Source organism: Ursus maritimus, unplaced genomic scaffold (genome assembly GCF_017311325.1).
Source record: "Ursus maritimus isolate PB19 unplaced genomic scaffold, ASM1731132v1 scaffold_11, whole genome shotgun sequence".
NCBI classification, from domain to species: domain Eukaryota; kingdom Metazoa; phylum Chordata; class Mammalia; order Carnivora; family Ursidae; genus Ursus; species Ursus maritimus.
In genome coordinates this window covers 55390111-55412282 of record NW_024423453.1, presented here as the reverse complement: position 1 = coordinate 55412282, position 22172 = coordinate 55390111, and the positions used below count along the sequence as shown (strand labels likewise).

At 42.5% G+C, this 22172-nt stretch overlaps 1 protein-coding gene and 2 long non-coding RNA genes across 5 annotated transcripts in view; 2 read left to right on the top strand and 1 right to left on the bottom strand.

Annotated features, from left to right (window-relative positions):
• PALLD (palladin, cytoskeletal associated protein) overlaps window positions 1–22172 on the bottom strand; it is a 370015-nt gene that overhangs the window by 39576 nt on the left and 308267 nt on the right. For 2 of the 3 annotated variants that reach the window (XM_040626427.1, XM_040626428.1), the window contains exon 10: window positions 1344–2021. The exons of the other annotated variant lie outside the window; for it this stretch is intronic. In XM_040626427.1, the coding sequence (XP_040482361.1) occupies window positions 1344–2021 (678 nt within the window). The remainder of the gene's footprint in view (window positions 1–1343; window positions 2022–22172) is intronic. 3 annotated transcript variants of the gene reach the window in all.
• On the top strand, window positions 4581–10216 carry LOC121101879. The gene is made up of 3 exons (XR_005833917.1): window positions 4581–6479; window positions 7951–8067; window positions 10021–10216. It is a non-coding gene; the product is annotated as an uncharacterized LOC121101879 (long non-coding RNA).
• LOC103658145 lies at window positions 10690–20820 on the top strand. The gene is made up of 3 exons (XR_567042.2): window positions 10690–10888; window positions 18626–18844; window positions 20435–20820. It is a non-coding gene; the product is annotated as an uncharacterized LOC103658145 (long non-coding RNA).

The following is a 22172-nucleotide window of genomic DNA, read 5'->3' as shown; positions in this document are numbered from 1 at the left end:
TACATCCCCAAATGGGAAACTTTTTCATATAAATGAAAATAACCTAATTCTAAGGTCTTTTCATTTTATTCTCTAGTAGAATTTCCTTTTCTCTCTGAACAATATTTGGATTCTGGGAGACTGAAGTAGGATTTTGGAGTTTATTTCAGAGATGTAGGAACTGGCTTGACGTTTGCTGATGGGTACTTGTTTTTGAACTCTTCAGTAAAATGAGTATATGCTGCCTTTTCGTCATCAATAATATGTGCCAATCACCTAAATGACAGATTTCTTTTGAAGGCTTTAGTGCACTTTTGTAGATGTCATCTTAGTCTCATAGATTTTTCTATTTAAAGACTTCAGATGGCTGCCATATCATCATTGCGACATAAGGAAAGACAAGTACTTAGATAATCTGCAAAGAGAAAAACTGAGACAGAGGATCCATACAGTCTAGCTAGAGATTACCATTAGGACAGAACTGGCACATCACTTCACTAGATTGCACGCATCCTCACTTCCTTGCATCGATAACACAAAGACATTTACCTGTTTTTCTTCCTTCTGCCCAATGACTACATATATATAAAGGCGTAGTTTTTAATTGTTAATTTAGCTATTTCAAAAACATTAGGCATATACTTAATAACCAAGCCCCTCCACAGTTATTGTAATACTGATCTGAAATATTAAGATACGTGGTTTGTTGGTAAGAGCATGAATTCGGAGTCAGACAGACGTGAATTCAAATCTCCGTTGAGTGGCTAATGGGACCCTGAGCAAATTCTTCACCTAGGGGAATCCTCAGCTGTAAGTGGGGCCGCGATACCTCTTAGGAGCGCATCAAATGAGGGAGCAACCGTGAACTGCACGTGGTAGCTAGCGCCACTCTCTTCACAATTATTAAGAGCCCTGTGTACACCGTGGATGGTTTCTGATGAGAGTCTTACACTGTTTAATGTAGAAGAGAAAAGTACTGGTCTTGGTAACGGTAAAGTAGCTGAGCAAGAATAGTTCGGTAGGGGCCCCTGCGTGGCACAGCGGTTAAGCGTCTGCCTTCGGCTCAGGGCGTGATCCTGGCGTTATGGGATCGAGCCCCACATCAGGCTCCTCCGCTATGAGCCTGCTTCTTCCTCTCCCACTCCCCCTGCTTGTGTTCCCTCTCTCGCTGGCTGTCTCTATCTCTGTCGAATAAAATAAAAATAAAATCTTAAAAAAAAAAAAAAGAATAGTTCGGTAAAGTTGTCGTGATAAGAATCTTAACACGACGGAAGGAAAGACGCGGAAACGGTACAGCGCTAGCCCCGGGCTGTGGATTAGCGGGTGTGCGGGGAGGGCAGCGGAGGCGTGCAGCTGTCACTCACACGGGGGTGACGCCCTTGGGCAGGCCCAGGGCGTTGACGGCCACCGGCGGCGGCTGCGAGGGCAGCAGGGCGCTGAGGAAGGCCGCGGGCGTCTGGCTGTGGCCGAAGCGGGCCGTGGGCGAGGCGCACAGGGAGGCCGGGGCCACGCTGGGGAGCGGGGGCGGCGGCGGCGGCAGCGGGAACACGTCGGGCACCGGGAAGGCCGTCGTGGGGCTGAAGACCGGGGGCGGCGGCGGCGGGGGCGACGGCGAGGACGGGCACCACGGAGCCTCGGGCTCGGCGCCGAAGGGCTGCGTGAAGGGCGGCGCGGACGCGCGGCCGAACTGCTTCAGGGTCGGGGACATGGGCGACGGGAGGCTGGAGGAGCTGGGGCTGGAGGCCGGCGTGCCGTGGCCCGACGCGGGGCCGAGGTTCTGTGCCGCGATGAACTGCTTGGGGCGCGCGTAGTTGAAGGAGCCGGAGGACTGCATGGCGGGCGCGGAGCGGGAGGCGAGGGCGCTCATGGGCTCCGGGGAGGCGGGCGACGCGCAGGCCGCGAGCTCGGGGAAGGCGGGCGGCGGCGGGAAGGGCGGCGACGGGGGCGCGCTGCGCGGGGCGGCGGCGGGCGGGGGGTGCCGCGCGCTGGCCTCCTGCTCCAGCCGGATTTGGTTCTGGAGTTGCTGGATTTTCAGAGGGTCCCTGTGGGGGAGAGAAAAGCGACACCTTCAGAGAGGGAACTAGAAGGAATGTTCACCTGGGGCAGCGAGGTTAACTTGGGGGCGAAACTTCCGACGTACGCCAGCTCCAAAGGATCACCTGAATAAGTGGGTCTGAATAAGGCCCGAGTTATTTAGCCTAAAGTGTGTTGCCCGTTATTAATTCTGGACAAAGCGCTAAGTCAATTAAGTATAATCGGTTATCTCAAGGTCTAATTTAAGTTTTACCTAAGATGATCCAAATCAATTTACAAATTCCAGTGATGGAAATTTGGTCTGACTTCCAGAACCATATTTCATTTTAACAGAACCAGAAATATGAAGAGAAAAACTTTCGACATGAGTTCTCAGCCCTCTCTCATTTGTTGTCAAATTTTTGGAAGAGAATTCTATCATAATGAGAAAGTTAAAAGAAAAGACAAGTTATTTTTGGAAGATCAAGGTTAGTCCAATTTGCCTACTTTAGTGCTATCAACTCTGCATTCAGTAAATACCACAGGGTGATGGGGGGGACAGCTACTTTAATTTCTGCATTTATTGCCTACAAAAAACATACGTAGAATTTACTGTCACCAAAATTTTAGTAGTGAACCCTGAACTGCCAATTATTTAGACAAACCTTAATACACACTGATATTTTGCGCCATGTCTAAAGTATACAAATGACACTGGTCTTTAATATGTAGGTAGGTGTTCAATAAGCAATAACAAATTATTTTATAATAATAATAATAATAATAATAATGCAGTTTTAATTCTCCAGGTACTTTCCATCGAGAAGAGATAGTTTGAATTTTATTTTTTACAAAAGCTAGTGAGCAGCTAGCAATTAGCTAAAACCTAACCCTATTTCACTCAAGCAAGCTTTCCTGGTTAGCTGAATTTTACATCCAAGATGTTTTCCTGTCTTCAGTGACCAATGGCTGTCAAAAGAAACTTCAACAGAAGGTGGCACTATAGCGAGCAGCCAGAACAGCCATGCAAAACCAAAGCCATACTCCTAACTTTAAGCCTTTTAAAGCTTAAACAAAAAAACAAAAAAACCCTCCAAAACTTCCTTATCCATAAGTATTTAATTTCAAAATCAAGCTTTTAAAACTGAAAGCAATGAAAGGAATTGAAGCTGATCAGAGTGAATAAAAAGTTAGCTCTTAGCAAGTGTCATTCAACGTAGGAACACCCTGTGTCTCCATCCCCTTCTGTCATTATCCAGTAATTACACATAAACCCACAAGAAGAACAAGAAATGCTTTCTTGGGAACTGAAAAGTATAAATTAGATGGTTCTTTTATGTATATAAAGTATATAGATGGCTCTATATGCTTAATCTGTGCAGAGCATCAAAGATTTCAACAACAAAGAATTTTGTGGGGTCAGTACTATGGAGCTCAGTTGGAGCGTTTTAAAAGCAGCTATGCCACTGCTAGGATTCACCAGATGCTCAAGTTCCAGATGTCGGTGTGGTTTGGGTCCCCTGTCCAGCACATGTGCTCCTGCATTCATGTATTTAGAACTGGCCCAGGAATAGAAGTCATAAAAACCACCCAACAGCTCTAAACCCATCATCTAGCACTCTCATCCTAAATCCCCAAATGCTCCTTTCTGATCTTCCTGCCTGGTCTATCACCTTATTTCCTACCTATGCAGCCTAGTCCTCGAATGTTCATCATGAACATTCAGGGGACCTGTGTACCTGGATTGGGAGTGGTCCGTGTGGCCCTTCTCAGAGACACTGCTCCCCTACTCTGGCCAGCTGGGCTCACCATGGCCTCAGCTGTGTCTTAAGGTATTTTGAGCTTGGCCTGGCATCAGCAAATAGCTGTGTTTAGTGGCTCTGGCAAGGCTGCTACAGACTCGTATCATTCCCCATATCTGGTGTGAGGACTCCTGTGCCCCAGGATTAGGGAGTAACCGGTTCCTGAGAAGCCAGTCTTCAAAGAAGCCAGGGCAGGAAAGCCCAGACCACCACTATATGCTAACTCTCCCGGGGTCAAGCCTACTCTTCTGGCCATTAAGAACCACCACCAAGTTTGTTAACACCCATGTGGGCTTAAAGCTGCTGAGATGCTACTTTTGTAATAAGTGATGGTTCAAGAAAGTCTTAATGTAGCGTTTCACAAGAAATGAACTAGTAGATACTGCAGTGAAGAACTTTGCTAGGGTTTCTACTCCCCCATTTTGCACTGGGCGAAGAATAAAATATGCAGAGAACTGGAGAGGTGGGAAGGGAGAGTAAAACGGTTATTTTGAATCATGAAGTGTCTGGTTTGATTTCTGGCAAATCATAATATTTTAAAGAACACTTGAGTTAAATGGATCTGACTCCTGGATTCTGAGATGATGAAATGCACAATTCTAAATCATTTTCTCCGTCCTCGTTATGTTATTTTTATAAAAGTTGATTTTCATGGAGATAAAAAGGCAAAGGGAATGAAAGCTACCAGAAAAGCCCCTGGAAATTACTTAAATGTTATAAAAATTCATCACTTTTCTGGTTTCCCCATTTTCTTCTTTTTTTCTGAAAATGAAACTGCATTGAACCTCTTGGAAATACTATGTCAAGGCTGAAAAGTTAAGACATCTCGACAGCCCTAGTTGCAAGGACAACACTTTGAGTGGCATATTAAAATTTTTGATTTTGCACAACTACTTCATCAACCACACCCTTCCCCCAGCCTTTTTCCCTCCCTCTACCACAATTCAAAAAGTCTAAGAAATTTTCTATTCTTACCCCTCCTTCAATTCTAAAGGCTTCGATACTTAAGGAAACGAGATGTCTGGACTTTTTGTTACACACCTGTCACAGCCCATTTACAGATGGGGAAACTTCAAGTAACACGCTCAAGGTCACAGAACAAGTCACCTGCAGAGCCAGGTTCGATCTGTGTCTGTATCTGGCTTCTTTAACTGCACCAGACATGTCCACATGGAAGAACCCCCACCTCCAATGTGATTAAAAAAAAAAAAATCTGTCATCTTTCCCCTCTATGAACTTTCTCCACTCATGCCACAGCGTGAGGGCCAATGTTATAAAATTTTACATATTTAAGAATATATTTCGGAATATCTGACTGCAAACTTGATTCTTCTTAGGGTGAAATGGTGCAAAGATGAGAAGATCTTGGCAGCTCAGAAAGGGAATATGTAAATACTAACTCAGTGGATTCCCCTCTTACATTACAGAAAATCAAGAACCTCCCCCCCTGCACCCCAATAGTTTGGACATAGATTTTAACTAGAACAGTTTTACAGATTTAGACTGGATGGGGCAAAGATTTAGATTTGACAGGGACATATAGAGAGACATGCAGAACCCAATTTACTTTCCAATTCAGTAATCTCTCTTGCCACTCAATTAAAGCAGCCTTGGAAAAATGTAACCAGCCAAGTGACAGTGTGGTACAGGAGAAAAAGGCTAGACTCAAGTTCAATGGCACTGACTGGGAACCCAACTCCACCAGCTACTAACTGTGGGGTCACCGTGAGGATTCAATGAGCACAATGCCTGGTTCACAGCGTGAGCTCAAGAAACATTCCACGGCAGGAGAGAACCACCACATCAGTTCGTGTTACTGTATAAAATGCACCCTAAAAAAAATGGAGATAATGTTCTACTTACTGCAAGGGAAATTTCCTCTTTATCTGTTCCCACCAGAAGTGGTGGTCCTTCTTATACTCATAAAACCACAGCAGGGGCAGGAGATGAGAGACAGCACGAGTCATGCACCTGGCACTGGACTGACTCATTTTCAACCATTCTGGGAGGCTGGTATTTTCATCCCCATTAAAAAAATTCCCCATAGATTAGTGAGGTCAAGTAATTTGTCTAAGGGCAGAACCTGGATGTGAAGGGCTGGCTGGCTCAAGAGCCTTCTTTCCAAAATGCTCAATAAACAAGAAAAAAAAAAAGGTTTATTAAAATGTTAGCTTATTATTATACATACCACTTTTTCTCTGGGGACCTGCAGCCCAAGCTCAAAATGAATGATGTGAAAGTAAACTTCTGGAGAACAACTTTTATGTAAATTGGAAATTCCCAGTATGTCTCTCTCTGGAGCAATGTCTGGATTGCAAGAAGTAATTTATCCCCTGCTCATATTAATAAAGATCAAGTATTTATAATTGTCTGGAGAAACTCATGGGATCTTGAAGCTGAAAAACATTTGTGCTTTCAGAATAAATGCGCTGTTGATTTATATATTTTCTTTCATTTTTTATTGTGTGATACAGAAGCCACTGTATGATAAGAGGTGCAGGACTGCGCCCTCCGAACCGAGAGCTCTGCTGGTCCTGCTATTTATAAGCACTGTGAAGGCAAGGACAGTGACCTCCAGCATCCTCACAACACTAACCCGGCACCTTCACAACACACAACCGAACGCCACACTGGCAGACACACACTGGCAGTGACAGAAACCATGTGAATTTCTGAGTCCATCAGGTACATTCAGTAGGGCAGGCCTACGACAGGAGGGCCCCACACTGGACTGGGGAATTTTAAGCATTTTCAAATGAGGTAGATAAGTGAATTAGGGAATAAACTGGGTGTTCCCACAACATTGGCTGGGATTAGCTCAGTATCAGATGTATGAGAGAACTCAATATATTAACTCTGGGAACTTATAAAATAGAATATAAAACTCCTACAAGGGCTGCAGTTCAGGGAGTGCTGATTAAGTTCCATCTACTTTATTATATTAGTACTTCAACCGTCTTGATCTTGTTTCTATTACTCATACTTTAATTTATGTCTTCATATCACATAAACTAGGTCCACTTGGTGAGGGTCAATATCTAACAACTTGCTTTGTTTAGCACTAACTTATTCCAGCCCCTTGGTAAAAGGTACATAAATCACAACCTTGAGAACAATCATTTACACAATAAAAATGAGTTAATGTAAGCCAAATGAGAATGTACTGTACTGGGTTTTGGGGAGGTGGTAAGTGCAAAAATAGCTAAGAATTTAAATACATTCTCCCTGAGGTTGGGGGAGAGGGCAGGGATAAAAGGTTTGGATCTTCTACAAAGTACCGTCAACAAGAGAATGTGCGAATCAGATGAAAATTGACTACTGCTTGGGAATGTGTGTTTAGCATTTATTGCAAAACGACATAGGTTTCTTTATACAAACCATGTTCTTTGATCTTTAATTTATTCTGAGCCTTTTGTAAATCATCCCGACTCCCTAGGTAGAGCCAGGACGGAACCCAATTAATTACACAGGAGGGTTCAGGGAAGAAGTGACCTGAGTGAAATCAGCACACGACTTGCGTCTCTTTAGAAAAGCTCGTCCTTTCCACTTAGAATAAGAACTGGCCTTGGCTCTGCTACAGAAAAACAGGAGCTCTTTATGTCTTCATATATAAAGTTGAGGTCTATTTGAAGTCATTCCATGTACCATGAGAAAGAGGGAGCAACTGCTGACCACTTCATAATCCTCCTGGGAATGTCTCTGAACTATCAAAGGATGGCTGTGTCCCTCACGTAGCTCAGGCAATGGGGACTGGGTGGCTGGGCTGGGGTCCCAACAAGGGCCAACACTGACTTGAGCTGTTCCTCGGAACGGGAATCCTGCAGCTGGCTTCCCAGATGCGGGGGATTCTCCTTCAGGAGGTCTGTGGAGGCGCGACTCTCTGTGGGGCACGTAAATGGTCGTGTGGCTTTGTGAAGGCTGCAGGTTGGGGTCCAAAGCATCTGTAGTCCTGCCAAAAGGACTGGACCCCGCCTACATTGTATTCGAGAAGGCGCAGACTCCAATGGTGTTTGCCTGATGAATCCGAATGAGGTGGGCTGCTGGCGTCTCAGCCTCAGCCTTTTTTAAGGGAGGAATGTGAGGTCAGGTTCTAAAAGCATCAATTCCACATCACAGTTAAATGCCTTAAATAATTTTCATTTCTGTTGCTGCACAGGCTAGTGGAAACAGCAGGAAGAGATTAGCTGCTGATTCTTAGAAAAACTGCTCGAATATAGTGGACATTAAGAGACATTGACGCGGATAAAGTCACTATCACGCACGCTACTTACAAGTAAGAACAAAGAGTCGACCGGAGAAATGTTCAAATAGTTCAACTCCAGTTCAGCTACCAGCTGTTTCTGACTTTGGATAATTGGCTTAGCCTATCAGGGACCCAGTTTCTCAACTTGAAAATGGGAATTTATAATGTAGTATCTGTAAGGTCCTAATAAACTTTCAGATTTTATGATCCTTACTCTTTAGCCCAGTAACATTCAAACATTATAAAGAAACTGAGTGTAAAAGGAACTCATAAACAACTAACCAAGTCCGAGCATGGCGTTCGGTGGTATACATATGTCATTCCTAGGCATATGCTGTTTTCACAGCCATGAAATTGTTTTTGAAAAATGAGTATGTTATTTCCTGGTGAACAGAAATAGATTTTGAAGGCCTCAGAGAAGCAAACTAAAATCATTCCACAAATGACTCTTATAAAATCTCATAAAAGGAAGGATACTTTTATTCTGTAAACAATCATCACCTCATCAGCTAACATTAATTGCATTTTTTTCTTAATGCAGGTAAATTCTACAGATCAATCCTGTCCACAAGTTAAGAAAAATAGCTTTAGGGTTTTGTGTGTCTCAGAACAGCTCCCGTGGGAATTGGGTTGGATGCGGTTCTGCTAGAATGTTCTCCCTTATAGAAACGTGAACTAGTTAGTTCAGTGGCTCAGAAACCACTCAATATTAACAGACTTTTACCCTCTTTCCACCACAAAACCTTTTTGCCCACTGGCCTGATATTGTAAACCTCCTAAAAATTGAGGTATTTTCTTGACCATAAAGATCTGGTTACGTCATGCTCTGGATCTGTAATCTGGGGGTGTCAGTCCTGTCTCTGTGCTCACTCTCGCCCCCTCTGCACTGACAATGCAAGCACCCACCCGCTCCTTCTCGAAGCGCTCTTCTCACTGCCATCATCCTCATGGCCACCACTGTCTTGTTCTCCTGCCTCTGATCCTGTGCCTTCCCCTCACGGCTTCTTCTCTGGCCCTCTCACTACGGTGTCCCCCCAACACCAGAACTGTCTGATCACTCCCTAATCTATCTCTGACCCAGACCCCAATCCTAAATTCCAGTTCTGTTGCCCAGTTCATAGACAGAACATAAACTCATCACACCTAAGACAGGGTACCCCCTCCTCTAATTTCCCCACCCAATAACGCATGGATAATTCGAAGATTCCCACAGTTTGGCCCCAAGCAGTCCTAACTTCTTCTAATTCCTGCTCTAGCTCCACATTTTCATCGTTTCAAATTCCAAGTCTCCTTGCTCCCCAAATTCACGTTGGGTTTTCCTTCTTAGCCTTCTTGCGTGTCCTGCCCTCTTTGGGAAGGCCCACCCCCACCAGTTTCTCTCCATCCACTGAGGCTGTCTTTAGCCTTTCGTGCCCCTTTCAACATCTATCTTTCCTCAAAGTCCTCCCCGGTATTATCTAGCGGTTCTTTCTCCCTCCTGCAAGTCGCGCCAGTCCTCATGGCTGGTACGGCACTGCCAGGGCTTGGCGGTGACATCCTCCGCCCACACCCACGAGCCAGATATTCTAGAACCAGGTGTGGGTTCTCTGTGCTCTCCTGGCGATTACTGCAATGTTTGGCAGTACCCATGAGGAGCTCATCAGGCATCGTTTTAGGCGGAAAATGGGAAAGGTGAAACAATCAGAGCTCTTATAAGGATGACAAGACTTGTATTCTAGTTTTTTTAGTATCCAAAATATGAAACTCCCATCCCCCAAAAGGGAGTGTTTGTGAAGCTGGTAGGCGAGTTCCCAATTTGGCATCCGTGCGGCACTCCATCGTGTTCCAGGCCGCGGAAGCCTGTACCAGTGCCCATTTTCCATTTTATTTGGTTATCAGTCAGAAGCGCCTCGAGTTTATGTTTACCTTGAGGAAAAGTGTCTCAGGGATATTTTCAGAACTTGGTGAAAACTTTAGTCATCTCAAGGCATTTCTTTTCTTTAGAAGGGCCCATTCTGCCCATCGCTGCCATGTTTTTTTCCAAAGCATAGACTGTATCCTGAGATAACAAAGTCAGTCCCTGTACAGAAAGAGGAAATGGCTCCCTGTGTGTCCACTGCATAGCAGGCCACGAAGACCTAACAGCGCAGTGTGAACAAAACTGCACAGGACAACCGTGCTGGGGCTGGAACCTCAGGCACTGATGATGCCTGCCCGCAATTCACACAGTGTGAACAAAACTGCACAGGACAACCGTGCTGGGGCTGGAACCTCAGGCACTGATGATGCCTGCCCGCAATTCACACTGATGTCTGGACTCGTTTTTCAAGTGTTGTGGAAGCACTGCTGGGAGTTGCTACTGGCTGATACTAAGTTAGAGAATGTGTAGGTGGAGGCCATGCTTGCTTTCTGGAAGGAGAATGAGGCCATTGGTTGGTGACATGGCGGTAAGCATTCATAAAAGCAAGTAATGACTCACTAGCTGGTGGAGAATTGGATGAGTTCCTTCTTTTTTTTTTTTTAAGGTTTATTTGAGAGAGAGAGAGAGAGCAAGAGCGGGAGGGGCAGAGGGAGAGGGTGACAGAATCTCAAGCTGACTCTAGACTGAGCACAGAGCCCAGTGTGGGGCTTGATCTCATCACTCTGAGGTTATGACCTAACAAAACTGCACAGGACAACCGTGCTGGGGCTGGAACCTCAGGCACTGATGATGCCTGCCCGCAATTCACACTGATGTCTGGACTCGTTTTTCAAGTGTTGTGGAAGCACTGCTGGGAGTTGCTACTGGCTGATACTAAGTTAGAGAATGTGTAGGTGGAGGCCATGCTTGCTTTCTGGAAGGAGAATGAGGCCATTGGTTGGTGACATGGCGGTAAGCATTCATAAAAGCAAGTAATGACTCACTAGCTGGTGGAGAATTGGATGAGTTCCTTCTTTTTTTTTTTTTAAGGTTTATTTGAGAGAGAGAGAGAGAGCAAGAGCGGGAGGGGCAGAGGGAGAGGGTGACAGAATCTCAAGCTGACTCTAGACTGAGCACAGAGCCCAGTGTGGGGCTTGATCTCATCACTCTGAGGTTATGACCTGAGCCAAAATCAAGAGTTGGATGCTTAACCGACTGAGCCACCCAGGTGCCCCGGGGTGAGTTACTTCTTAAAATCAATTTCTTGAAACTTCAAGAGGAGTGGACATCTGCTTTTATGATCTACCATTCTTCCCTTCATCTGGTAACATCAGTTCATCCCCTCCTTCACAGACCAGCTTCTACCCCAATCCTTATGGGTCTGCCAGTCATAATCCCCCAACCCTTGGTCACAGGGTGAGCATGTCACCCAGGACTAGCCAATCCTTGTTGGCTTCACCAAATCATTCCAGGAGAAATAATGATCCAGGTCAGGCCGGGCCAATCAGGATTTTTCATACTGAAGATGAGATGGAAATGTGTCTCTTTGACAGATAGCTAAGATTAGATAACTAAAAGGACAGAATCCCTCAGAGGTGCTGGCTGCGATGGAAGAGCCTACAAAAAGGAAGCCAAAACATAAAAAGAAGCCACACTGGGAGAGAAAAGACAAGAGAGGTGACACTGGGATGCTATCTTAGCACCTAGATTCAGATAGCCCTCACATCAGTTTTATCTGTCAATTCCAGGTACAAAATAACTGCTCCTCTCCATGTTTTTTTTGTTTTTGTTTTTGTTTTGCTTAAGTTAGTTCAAATGTTCTCTCACACTGTAAAAAAAAAGTAACCCTGGAGACCAACCAGTCCAAGTTCCTTATTTTACAGATAAGGACATAGAAACAGAGAGAGATTAACTACACAAAGTTATCGGCTGGTCAGTGCCAAAGGCCTGACAAGAGCATCTTGCTGGTAAGAATAATATTAAAAATTAATAGCGGGGCACCTGGGTGGCTCAGTTGTTTAAGCAACCGACTCTTGATTTAGGCTTAGGTCGTGATCTCAGGGTCGTGAGATCGAGCTGTGCGTCCGGCTCCGTGCTCAGCAGACGGTCTGCTCCAGAGTCTCTCCTTCTCCCTCTGCCCCTCCCTCCACTCTCTCTCAGATAAATAAAATCTTTAAAAAAATTAATAGCACTGCTGAAGTTGATGCATCAGTTAATAATGAATATATATCTTGTTCATAAAATTGTGAAAGAAACCATCAGATGGTCTAAAAACAAATGACTGAAAGTGCTGATCTCTGGAGAGTGAGACTAGAACGAGGTAGAGGAAGTCTTTTATTTTTGCATGTCATAGTCTCGTATACTAGCAGCTTGACTATTTTTTAACCTTGTGCATATAAAAATATAATGTTTAAAATACAGAAAATTCTTAAGACATACAAAGTATAATTAATTCTTAAAACATAAAATTCCTGAAGCTTCTATTTTAAAGAATTTCAAATGGTAAAAAAAAGGACACAGTGCTCTTACCAACTATTCCAGAAGAAGAAGAGCATCTATTCCATGTATCTGAAATTCCCAGCGGAGGCCCTTGTTCACAGACTTTAATCAGGGCACCTGGGCGGCTCAGTCGGTTAAGCGTCTGCCTTCAGCTCAGGTCATGATCCCAGGGTTCTGGGATCGAGCCCCATGTTGGGCTCCCTGCTCAGTGGGGAGTCTGCTTCTCCCTCAGCCCCTCCATCCCGCTCGTGCTCTCTCTAATAAATAAATAAAATCTTTAATCGATCATGACGACGACTACTACTACTACTGGCACCAGTAGCTTCATTGCCACCTGGCACTGAGCACTTGCTATGTACCAAACACTGTTAGGAGTCCTTAATCTATACCAACTATACTGCATCTTTATAAAAAACCTAAGGAGAGAAGGCCTCTTTTGTTATCTCCATTTTATATATGACGAAACCGAGGCACGAGGTTAAACAGTTGCTCACAGGTACACAGCTGGAAAGCAGTGCCGATGGGCTTACGCCGAGGCGGTGTGGCTCGTGACTATTATCTTATGGTATTTCTCGTCAAGGCAGCAGGACTTATCTAATACTTGCATGTGCACTATGACCCCTTCAGCCATGGGGGACCTTTCTAATGTGGTTTCCACCCAAGACTGGCTCTAACTCTGTCACTCCCACCCCTTTGTTACTGGGAATACCAACACTTCAACGGAGCCCAAAACAGCCACACAGAGAGACAGCCTGACTATGTCCTAGAGACATTCCACATGTACAGTTTTAGGTAGGGAATGCTTTATGCTTCATATGCTGTGCTTTGCCAACTTTTATTTCTTGGAGAAATTGCCACTGGGCTATTCCCTGGCAGAGTGACCGTGCCACAAATTATCTGTGTGGCCTTGACTAAGACGGGTCTGAGTTGCTTCTTATCTGTGAAACAGAAAATCAGACTATTTTTAAATAGTCCCTTAAAATATGTTTTAAAGTTCCTCCCAACTATAAAATCCACAATCTGGTCTCTGAAATTTGGACATGTGAATATTAATTTTTGTGTTACCACATCTTTTGAGAGACTGCATCGCTAAATATAATGGAATTTTAAAAAATGGTTATCTTCCACCTATTGATGAACAACACTGACTTATAAGGATGACATTTTAGATTTCTAGTAGCCTATCGCTGAAGAACTAAACAACATTTCTGAATAAACGATAAGATGCCAATAACATTTTCTACATATTTCAGTCTCGCAAGGGTAAATAAGTGAAAGGAGTGCACAGCTGGACCTGAGTACTCAAAGAGTAATCGATTTTCTCTTAAAGGTCGACCATTGCTAGCATACATGCTCACGACTGAGACAGCTAAGGCAAGGGTTCCACGGCGTGCCTGCAGGCATTGCCTGATCACCAGGCACCAATTCCAACCTCTTTAGGGAAAAGGTTCTTGAAAAAACTAAAAAATGCATTTTGGCAAGCTCTAGAGCCATAGCTTAGCAGTGTGCACTAAGAGACTTGTGACCAGGGAAAAGAACTGTTAAATTTTAAGTGGCTCTGACCTTTCTTAGCTTATGACCAACTGACCTTGACATTCCTTAAAAGCCAAAGGATGAGCTGTAGTCATGACAGTGCTGACCGACCTTCCCGCTCAGGAGGCAGACCCAGTCCTTGCAGCAGTAAATGAAGTCTATCCAAATGTGTCTTGGGAAGAACCATAATAAATGAGGTTCCCTCCCTGAGAAATGACTAAACCACTAAAATAATTCTTAGATAAAAGAGCCCAATTACTTAATATAATTACTCTTTTAAAAAATGACAGAAATGTATCATAGCTCCATGAAGTTTCAGCGTGGTTCTATATGACCGTATATAGTCAAGAGGCATTCACCTACCCTTCTACTGAATGGAATGTTCTAGAATATGGTGTTTATGACTCTCAGTAAGAGAAAAACCCTGCGACATCTTGAAATGCCTTCTGAAAGAAGAAAACTTTATAGTAGATACACCTACAGTATTGAGCTTGTTTTACTTTACTTCTTTTCCAAAACATGTAAATAATGAAGTCTGCAGCATATGACACTGGGTTTTATGATTAGATTTTAAAATGTTACATATTAGGTGGCCCCTCATTTAGGGAAGTCGTGTATACACCTGGATGTGATTATTCTTTTTAAAATTCAAAACAAATAATGGAAAAAGCTACTTGAGTATAAATATCCGTAGGATGATGTAAACAGGAGATTCACAGAATGATAGACGGAAGGGACCTGGATCATCTTGTAGGACAGAAAAGAAGGACATGTGTCGAAGTACCCCACAGGAGACCGCTGACAGAGCTGCATTTAGTAACCAGCTTTTTTGCTTTTAGCCTCTCAAGTGAAGACACCAAGGTACGAACTTCTTTCCCTAAAAGCCTTTCACTAACAATTAAACCGAAAGGTCATTTTTAACAAGAATACAGATAAACAGTCCAAAGAACAAAGGAAAGATCTGTTGTAAATCAGTCAGGTTCCAACAAGGGCTCCTTCCTCCCAGAAGAGGAAGGAGGGAGCCTTGCTTAGGAATCCTGCGGAGCTGTTTGTCCAGCGGTTTTATGTCCTAGCGCAGTTACAACATTCACGTGCGTGCGGGTGCACGTACCCATACGTCCGACTGGACACAGTATCAGCAGAATGCTCATTTCCAAGTTTAAATTCGATAAAATTATTGTCTACAGACAATAGTCCTATGTAAAAATTATAGAATAATGACACTTTTACTCCTAACTTGACCTTCCAAGTCTGACCATCTGTCTTGATGGTGGCCACCAGGAATCAAAGCATTATCTACAATCTCAGAAGCACAAAGAGTTCATACCAGCGAACCAAAATTAATGTGAATTTTGGTTGTTCATGCCTTCTAAATAAGACGGGATTAATGTACTACATATAGAAACATGAGAGTTATGAATTTACTAGTGATATTTTTTCTGGCTGTGGACATTTCTTGGTCTCTAAAATATATGAATAAATGAAAGAGCCACAGAATTTACAAAAATGTCAAAATGAGCCAGAGGACATTAGTCATCTATGATATATCTCACGCCCACGCACGCACGCACACACACACACACACACACACACCCCTTTAAAGAGCATTATGCTATCATCTTTTAAAAATTATTACCCTGTTGCCACATGGGGGGACTTCCAAAAGAGGAAAACCCTTGCCTGTATCCTCCCCTATTGGTTGGTAAGGGAGGTGCATGTGGGCAGGCCTGGATCAGCCCTTCCCTTCCTCTTCTCCTTAGGGCCTGCTGCTTGCAGGAAGAGTGCTTTCTCCTCCCTCTTGGGAGGTGGGGGCTGCTCCCGTGAACTGCAGAATGCTAGCTACCTGTGAATGGGGAGGCACACCTGCTTCACCGCAGGGTGAAGTATTAGCAATGTCACCCGGCTCAGCCACCCATCTCTTTTCTCCTCTAGTTTTCCCCAGTACAAATCTGAGGCTTGGATCTCTCTTTCTCACTCCTTAGCTTATCCCTTAAATGGTCCCAAACTTGAAAAGGAAGAACAGATAGCACCCTTCAAATATAAAGCATTCAGGCACTTCAGTGGTCTGAAGACCTGTAGACACAGGGCCTTCTCTGCTAATTAGTGTATTTTCCAACCATTAGTCATTATTGCTTCAGTGCTTACCTAGAGAGGCTAGCCCTAGCTCCGGTACAGGACAGAGAAGGTGGGGGTGACCTTAGATTGACTCAGTGCAACAAAATAAAAGCATTAAAGAGACCCACTCCCCCTGGGAAGGCAATTTGGTGGCAGGATGTCACTCCCTACCGAGGACTGTGGAAGAGCTCCTGTGCGTCGTGCTTTCCCTAAGGAATTCTGGTAACTGCAAATTTATCCATAACCGTTCCTTTCCAGTTTGACGTTTTAGTATCCCTACCTTCTCCTGATAGAAAGTCTGTCTTTATAGCCCCTTTTCATTCAGCTGATCTAATACTCAGTTTAAATTTACCCTGACAAATGGCCTGTAACATTTTTAGTTTCTTACCCATAACAAAATACTGCCATCAAGTTTTGATTATGAAATTGATTGGAAAAACAAGGCATCAGCATAATCTTTTTAACCAACAGAATTTAACTTTTTTGGCTTAGAGAATTAAAGCACAAGGATAATTAACGGTAGCTTCTGAAAATCAGTAGAGTAGTCATAACAAAACTTTTTCTTTTTAAAATCGAACTTGTAATTATAACCAGTAACTACAGACCTTTCTATACAATATTCCTTTTTATCTTTTGAAATTAAATTCTTTAAAGTACACATGATAAAAATGCAAAAACAAATCCTACTTGATTTCCATATGCAAAGAAAAAAAGAACCTTGACCCACAACTCACACCTTATATAAAAAGTAACTCATAGGAATCTTCAAGTTGACTGTGAACCTGAACTATAAAATTTCAAGAAGAAAACATAGAAAATCTCTGTGACCATAAGTAAGGCAAAGATTTCTTAGGTATAACACCAAAAGTGTGTTCTATAAAAGAAAAAAAAAAACCCTGCTAAATTGGACTTCAAATTAAAAACTCATACCCTTCAAAAAGCAAAAGATACAAAAAGGACACCATGAAAAGTATGTCTTCATTCTATACTTTCTTCCTCCCAATCCAATTTCCAGCCCAGCATCAACTAAATACTGATAACCATTCCTGTGTTCCCTCCCAAGCTAGGCTGTACATAAAAAACACACAGCTATATACTATATGGCAGTTACGTTGCTCTTTATAACAAGACTTTTTTAAAAACACAAAACTTTCACATTCAACACATTTATTAGATTATTTAGTTAGTCCCATACTCTTGACAACATTCACGGGTCATGCACACATAGTTGAGACCAAATTCTTTGGAAGTAATTAGTTTTGAAGTTTACTTGAGTAAATATGGAAAGGGAACAGATAAAAAAAAATTTAATTTGTCTCAGTTTAAACAAACACAAAAATCTTTCCTAAATTATCAGTCTCCCTGTATTAATTTAGCCATACTTCATATTTTAGCTATGTCAGCTGTTATATCCTGGGGGAGAGATGTTGTCATCTGGGGCCTGGTCCGAAAATATTATTTGAAGTACATAGAAACCAGTTTCTTCAGTTGTTTCCATGTCTTTGGGAACTGGTGTTTTTTCAATAATGAGATTCTCTTTTAAAGAAAAATGAGAATCTCTTGAGTCACTTTGATAATTAGAGGAAGTATTTGCCTAGGCTGAACTAAAAACATTTTTCACACTACACAGACCAATTCACTTCCTAAATGACTCATATAATACCCAAGGGAGCAAGAAGAGGACTCCCACCTCGCTCTAATTCATTATCCTGTTTTATTTCTTCACAGCATTTACCACAAAATTACTGCATTCATATATCTCTTTTTATACTTTCCACCTAAATGCCCAGCCCTCCAGCCCACCCCTGCCCCAGCCCTGGGAGGTCAGTGCCTTGAGGGAGGGGACTTCCCGTCCAGTTGTACATGGCTGTGGTTCAGGATCTGACGTGGGCCCCCACGCACACTAGGTTCTCAACAGATACCTCTCCACCGACTGAACTCCGTTTCTACTACCGGGATTAGCTCTTATTCCTGTCCAATGGTTTGTAAATTCATCTCCAGCTGTGAAAAGATGGAGATGACCCTTTAGAATATATTTTTTTAAGATTGTATTTATTTGTTGGACAGAGAGAGCGCGCGCACACACAAGCTGGTGGAACGACAGGCAGAGGGAGAAGCAGGCTCCGGGCTGAGCCAGGAGCCCAAGGCGGAACTCGATCCCAGGACCCTGGGATCATGACCTGAGCCAAAAGCAGACGTTTAACCAACTGAGCCACCCAGGTGTCCCGACCCTCTAGAATATTTAACACTGTATCTGCTACATTGATTTAGAGTGTAAAGGTTTGTGTATCCTAATTTGTATCCGCTAGACCTGTGCTGTCCAAATAGGGTAGCCACTAGCCACATGTGGTTACTGAACACTGGAAATGTGGCTCGTCCAAACTGAGATGTCTGTATGTTTAAAAAACAGACCAGATTTTGAAGATTTAGTTTAGGAAGAGAGTGTAAAAATGATCTCATTATCATGTTTATATTACTTATATGTTGAAACAATATTTTTAACATACTGGGTTAAATAAAATATGTTAAAATTAACTTCACTTATGTCTTCTTTCTTTTTAGTATGACTACCAATAAACTAAAACTGCATATGTGGCCTGTATCTACAGTTCATAATTGTATTGCTACTAGACAGCAGTCTCCACGGGCCTGGTTCTGAAAGTTCCTTCACTGCTTCTCACAAGAAGATTCGGAATAGGAATCATTCTGCAGAGCCTTAGAATCTAAGGCCTTGGTCTCTACGGGATCAATTATGGGAGAGTGGCGATCGATTTGTCCATGGTAGTGGCAAAAAGCTGTCCTCCAAATTCTTACTCGTTTTCTAACGCATTTACTGATTTCTCAGCTAGTGATAGCAGACATTTTTCAAAGATTGTATTTCTCAAACTGTTCCACTCTTCTAAGACATTCATACAGGTAGGCCTGTTTGGGGCACCCTCAGTGCTACTCATCGTGACGCATGAGAGCACCCCACCATCTCTGACAGAGCGTTCTCCTCCAGGCAGTAAGAGGACTCTCTAATCCCACAGAGAGCCTTGTCCTATTCCTGTTCACACTCCAGGGCCGTGGTTACGGGGCACGGCCGGCCTGGCCGGCTGCAGTGAGCTTGCATATCGACCAAGCACAGGCAAGAAGCTGTGAGGTGAAAGGCAGAGACAGTGGGCTTTGGGGTGGAGATGAATTTGAATTTTTTCTCATACGGAATACAACATAAGCCTTGGATCATGTAATAGGGCGAAAGCAAAGATGATATAACACGTCAACAGAAGAGGGGAATGACCAAGTTACAGAGCCAAGGTTTTATGCTTAAACAAGGCTGCAGATTTTTTCTCCAGTTTATAAAAATGTTTCAATTAAAGTCTTGATCCCCAAGGACAAAAACAATAGCCTACTGTCTTAAAAATCCACAGACTATGATTATATTTAGAGTAAGTATAGTAAATGGGAGGGAGTCTAGATTGCAAATGGCCAGACAGTGGACAGGACACGGCTCTCCAACAGGTATTACGTTACTTCTAAAAGACTGTAGTCACCTGCTACTGCCTCCTTGTTAAAGTGCATTCCGGAAAGTTAACAGTCTTTTCGATCATGGTATTATCATTAAGTATCTATCTTTTAACCCAAAAAACAGCATCTCACAGAAAACCTGCCAAGTTAAAGAGAGATTGCAATAGATACTGTCTTCATCCTCAAAGGAGAAGATAAAATGTCAAAGTATTATTTATGCTTGATCAAAAACTATAAAAACAAGATGCCTAGAAAAACAGCTTAGAGTACGCTGATGAGTATATAACCTAAAAAAAAAAAAAAAAAAAAAAGCCTTCTGGTATTACTTACTGAGTTTGGCTAAATATAGTTAGCAGCCCTCATGCTTCGTAGCACATTTTCCCCTGGAATTCAGCTAATACAAATACAACAAACGGAGGGAACCTGGCCCCCCTCCACGAACATTACATCATTCTTCCTTATTAGGAAAACTTCTTCAAACCTGACATTTTGCTTTAAACAAGCAGTGTTTAATTCTCAATGAGCAACTCGAGATAGAGAGCTGCTCTAATCAGAGGGCTGTTACATGTCAGCAGAAATGTGGGTGACACAGAGGCTCATTTTAACAACGGTATTTTAATTCTCTAAACAGTAGCACCATTATGGAAAGCATTAAAGAGGAACATTTAATGTTCCCCGAAGAAGGTACATTTAAGAAAGCACATTTCATGTTCCTCAAATTTTTGCTGTCCATATATTTTCTGATATACGCATATGTTGCGGTGAATAGAGAGAGAAGTCAGAAATTCTTAGATTCTGGATTTATCACAATTGCAATATTGGTTCTAATCAAAGATTTTTGTATCTTTGTATTGATCTTACCAGGATGATGCCAAGTTAAGAAGCCAAGCAAGTCCCTTTCCCTCTTCTGAAACATCCCTCAGGGTAATGTTTACGATGTTACACAACTTTGGATTACCCTTCGTGCTCTGAGACACTACCATATTAACATGATAACCCAAAAACAACAGCAAAAATGAACAAGTGGGATTCTAGCAAACTAAAAAGCTTCTGTAGCAAAGGAAACTGTCAATGAGATGAAAGGACGGAACCTGTGTGATAGGAGAAAATATCTGCAAAATCATATATCTGATAAGGGATTAATATCCACACTAAAGAAAGAACTCATGCAAATCAATTTCAAAATATGAAAATAATCCAATTAAAAAATGACAGAGGAACTAAATAGACATTTTCCCAAAGAAGACATACAGATGGCCAACAGACACCTGAAAAGATGCTCAACCTGACGAATCGTGAGGTAAACGCAAATCAAAACCACAAAGAGTTATCACCTCACACCTGTCAGGATGGCTATCATCAAAAAGACAAGAGACAAGTGTTGGCCAGGATGTGGAGAAAAGGGAACTCTGGCGCCCTGTTGGTAGGAATGTAAATTGGTGCAGCCCAATGGCGCAACGGGAAACAGTATGGAGGTTCCTCAAGAAATTAAAAATAATAGTTACCATATGATCCAGAAATTTCACTTCTGGATATTTATCCACACGAAAGGAAATTGCTCTCTCAAACAAACACCCTCACGTTCATTGTAGCATTACTTACAATAGCCTAGACATGGAAACAACCTGAGCGTCCATCAGTGGATGAATGGATCAAGTAGAGGTGGTGTCTATACATTATATACAACGTATATTATTCAGCCACAAAAAAAGGAAATGGTGTTATTTGTGACAACATGGATGGACCCTGAGGGCATTATGCTAGGTGAAATGAGCCTGATAGAAAAGACAAAAACTGTATGACTTAATTTACATGTGGAATCTAAAAAAAACTGAACTCATGGAAACAGAGAGCGGACTGGTGGTTACTAAAGGTAGGAGTGGGGGATGTGTAAAGGAGGGTGCAAACTTTCAGTTAGAAGCAAATTCTAGGGATATAATGTCCAGCACAGTGACTATAGTTAACAGTATTGTATCGTATATTTGAAAGTTGCTAAGAGAATCGATCTTAAAAGTTTTCATCACAAGAAAACGTAACCATATGAGGTGATGGATGTTAACTGAACATATTGTGGCGATCATTTTGCAATACTACATATATCAATTCATTATGTTGTCTACCTTAAACTAATACAATGCTATATGTCAATTATAGCTCAGTAAAACTGGAAAAGAAATTGTATTTTGATATGTTGCATAATAAACTTGTTTGCAAAAATAAAAACCATGCCAACGGATCTAGACTTCTTGGTATGAAAGGTAAGATTTATGAAGATGTGTAAAATAAAAACCAATCAGAGCAAACCCTTTCTTAATCAATTACCTTTCCATGTACATAAATAGGATAGTTCATCAGTTTGCTGATTCTACCTGATACTTGACCTTTCTTTCATCTTGATGTTAAGGACTATTTTTATGAGGAATAAGAGAGAGTTGAAAAAAAAAGTTCTAAATCTAAAATCCATAATGCTGCAATGGGGCTAAGAGAGCTAATATCATATAAAATGATCGATTTATATACAAACAACCCTGAGATGCAAGAGATTGTGGGGTAATGTGCTAGAGTGAACGCGAAGCCTTCTTTTATAGTGTGCTCCTCTTGG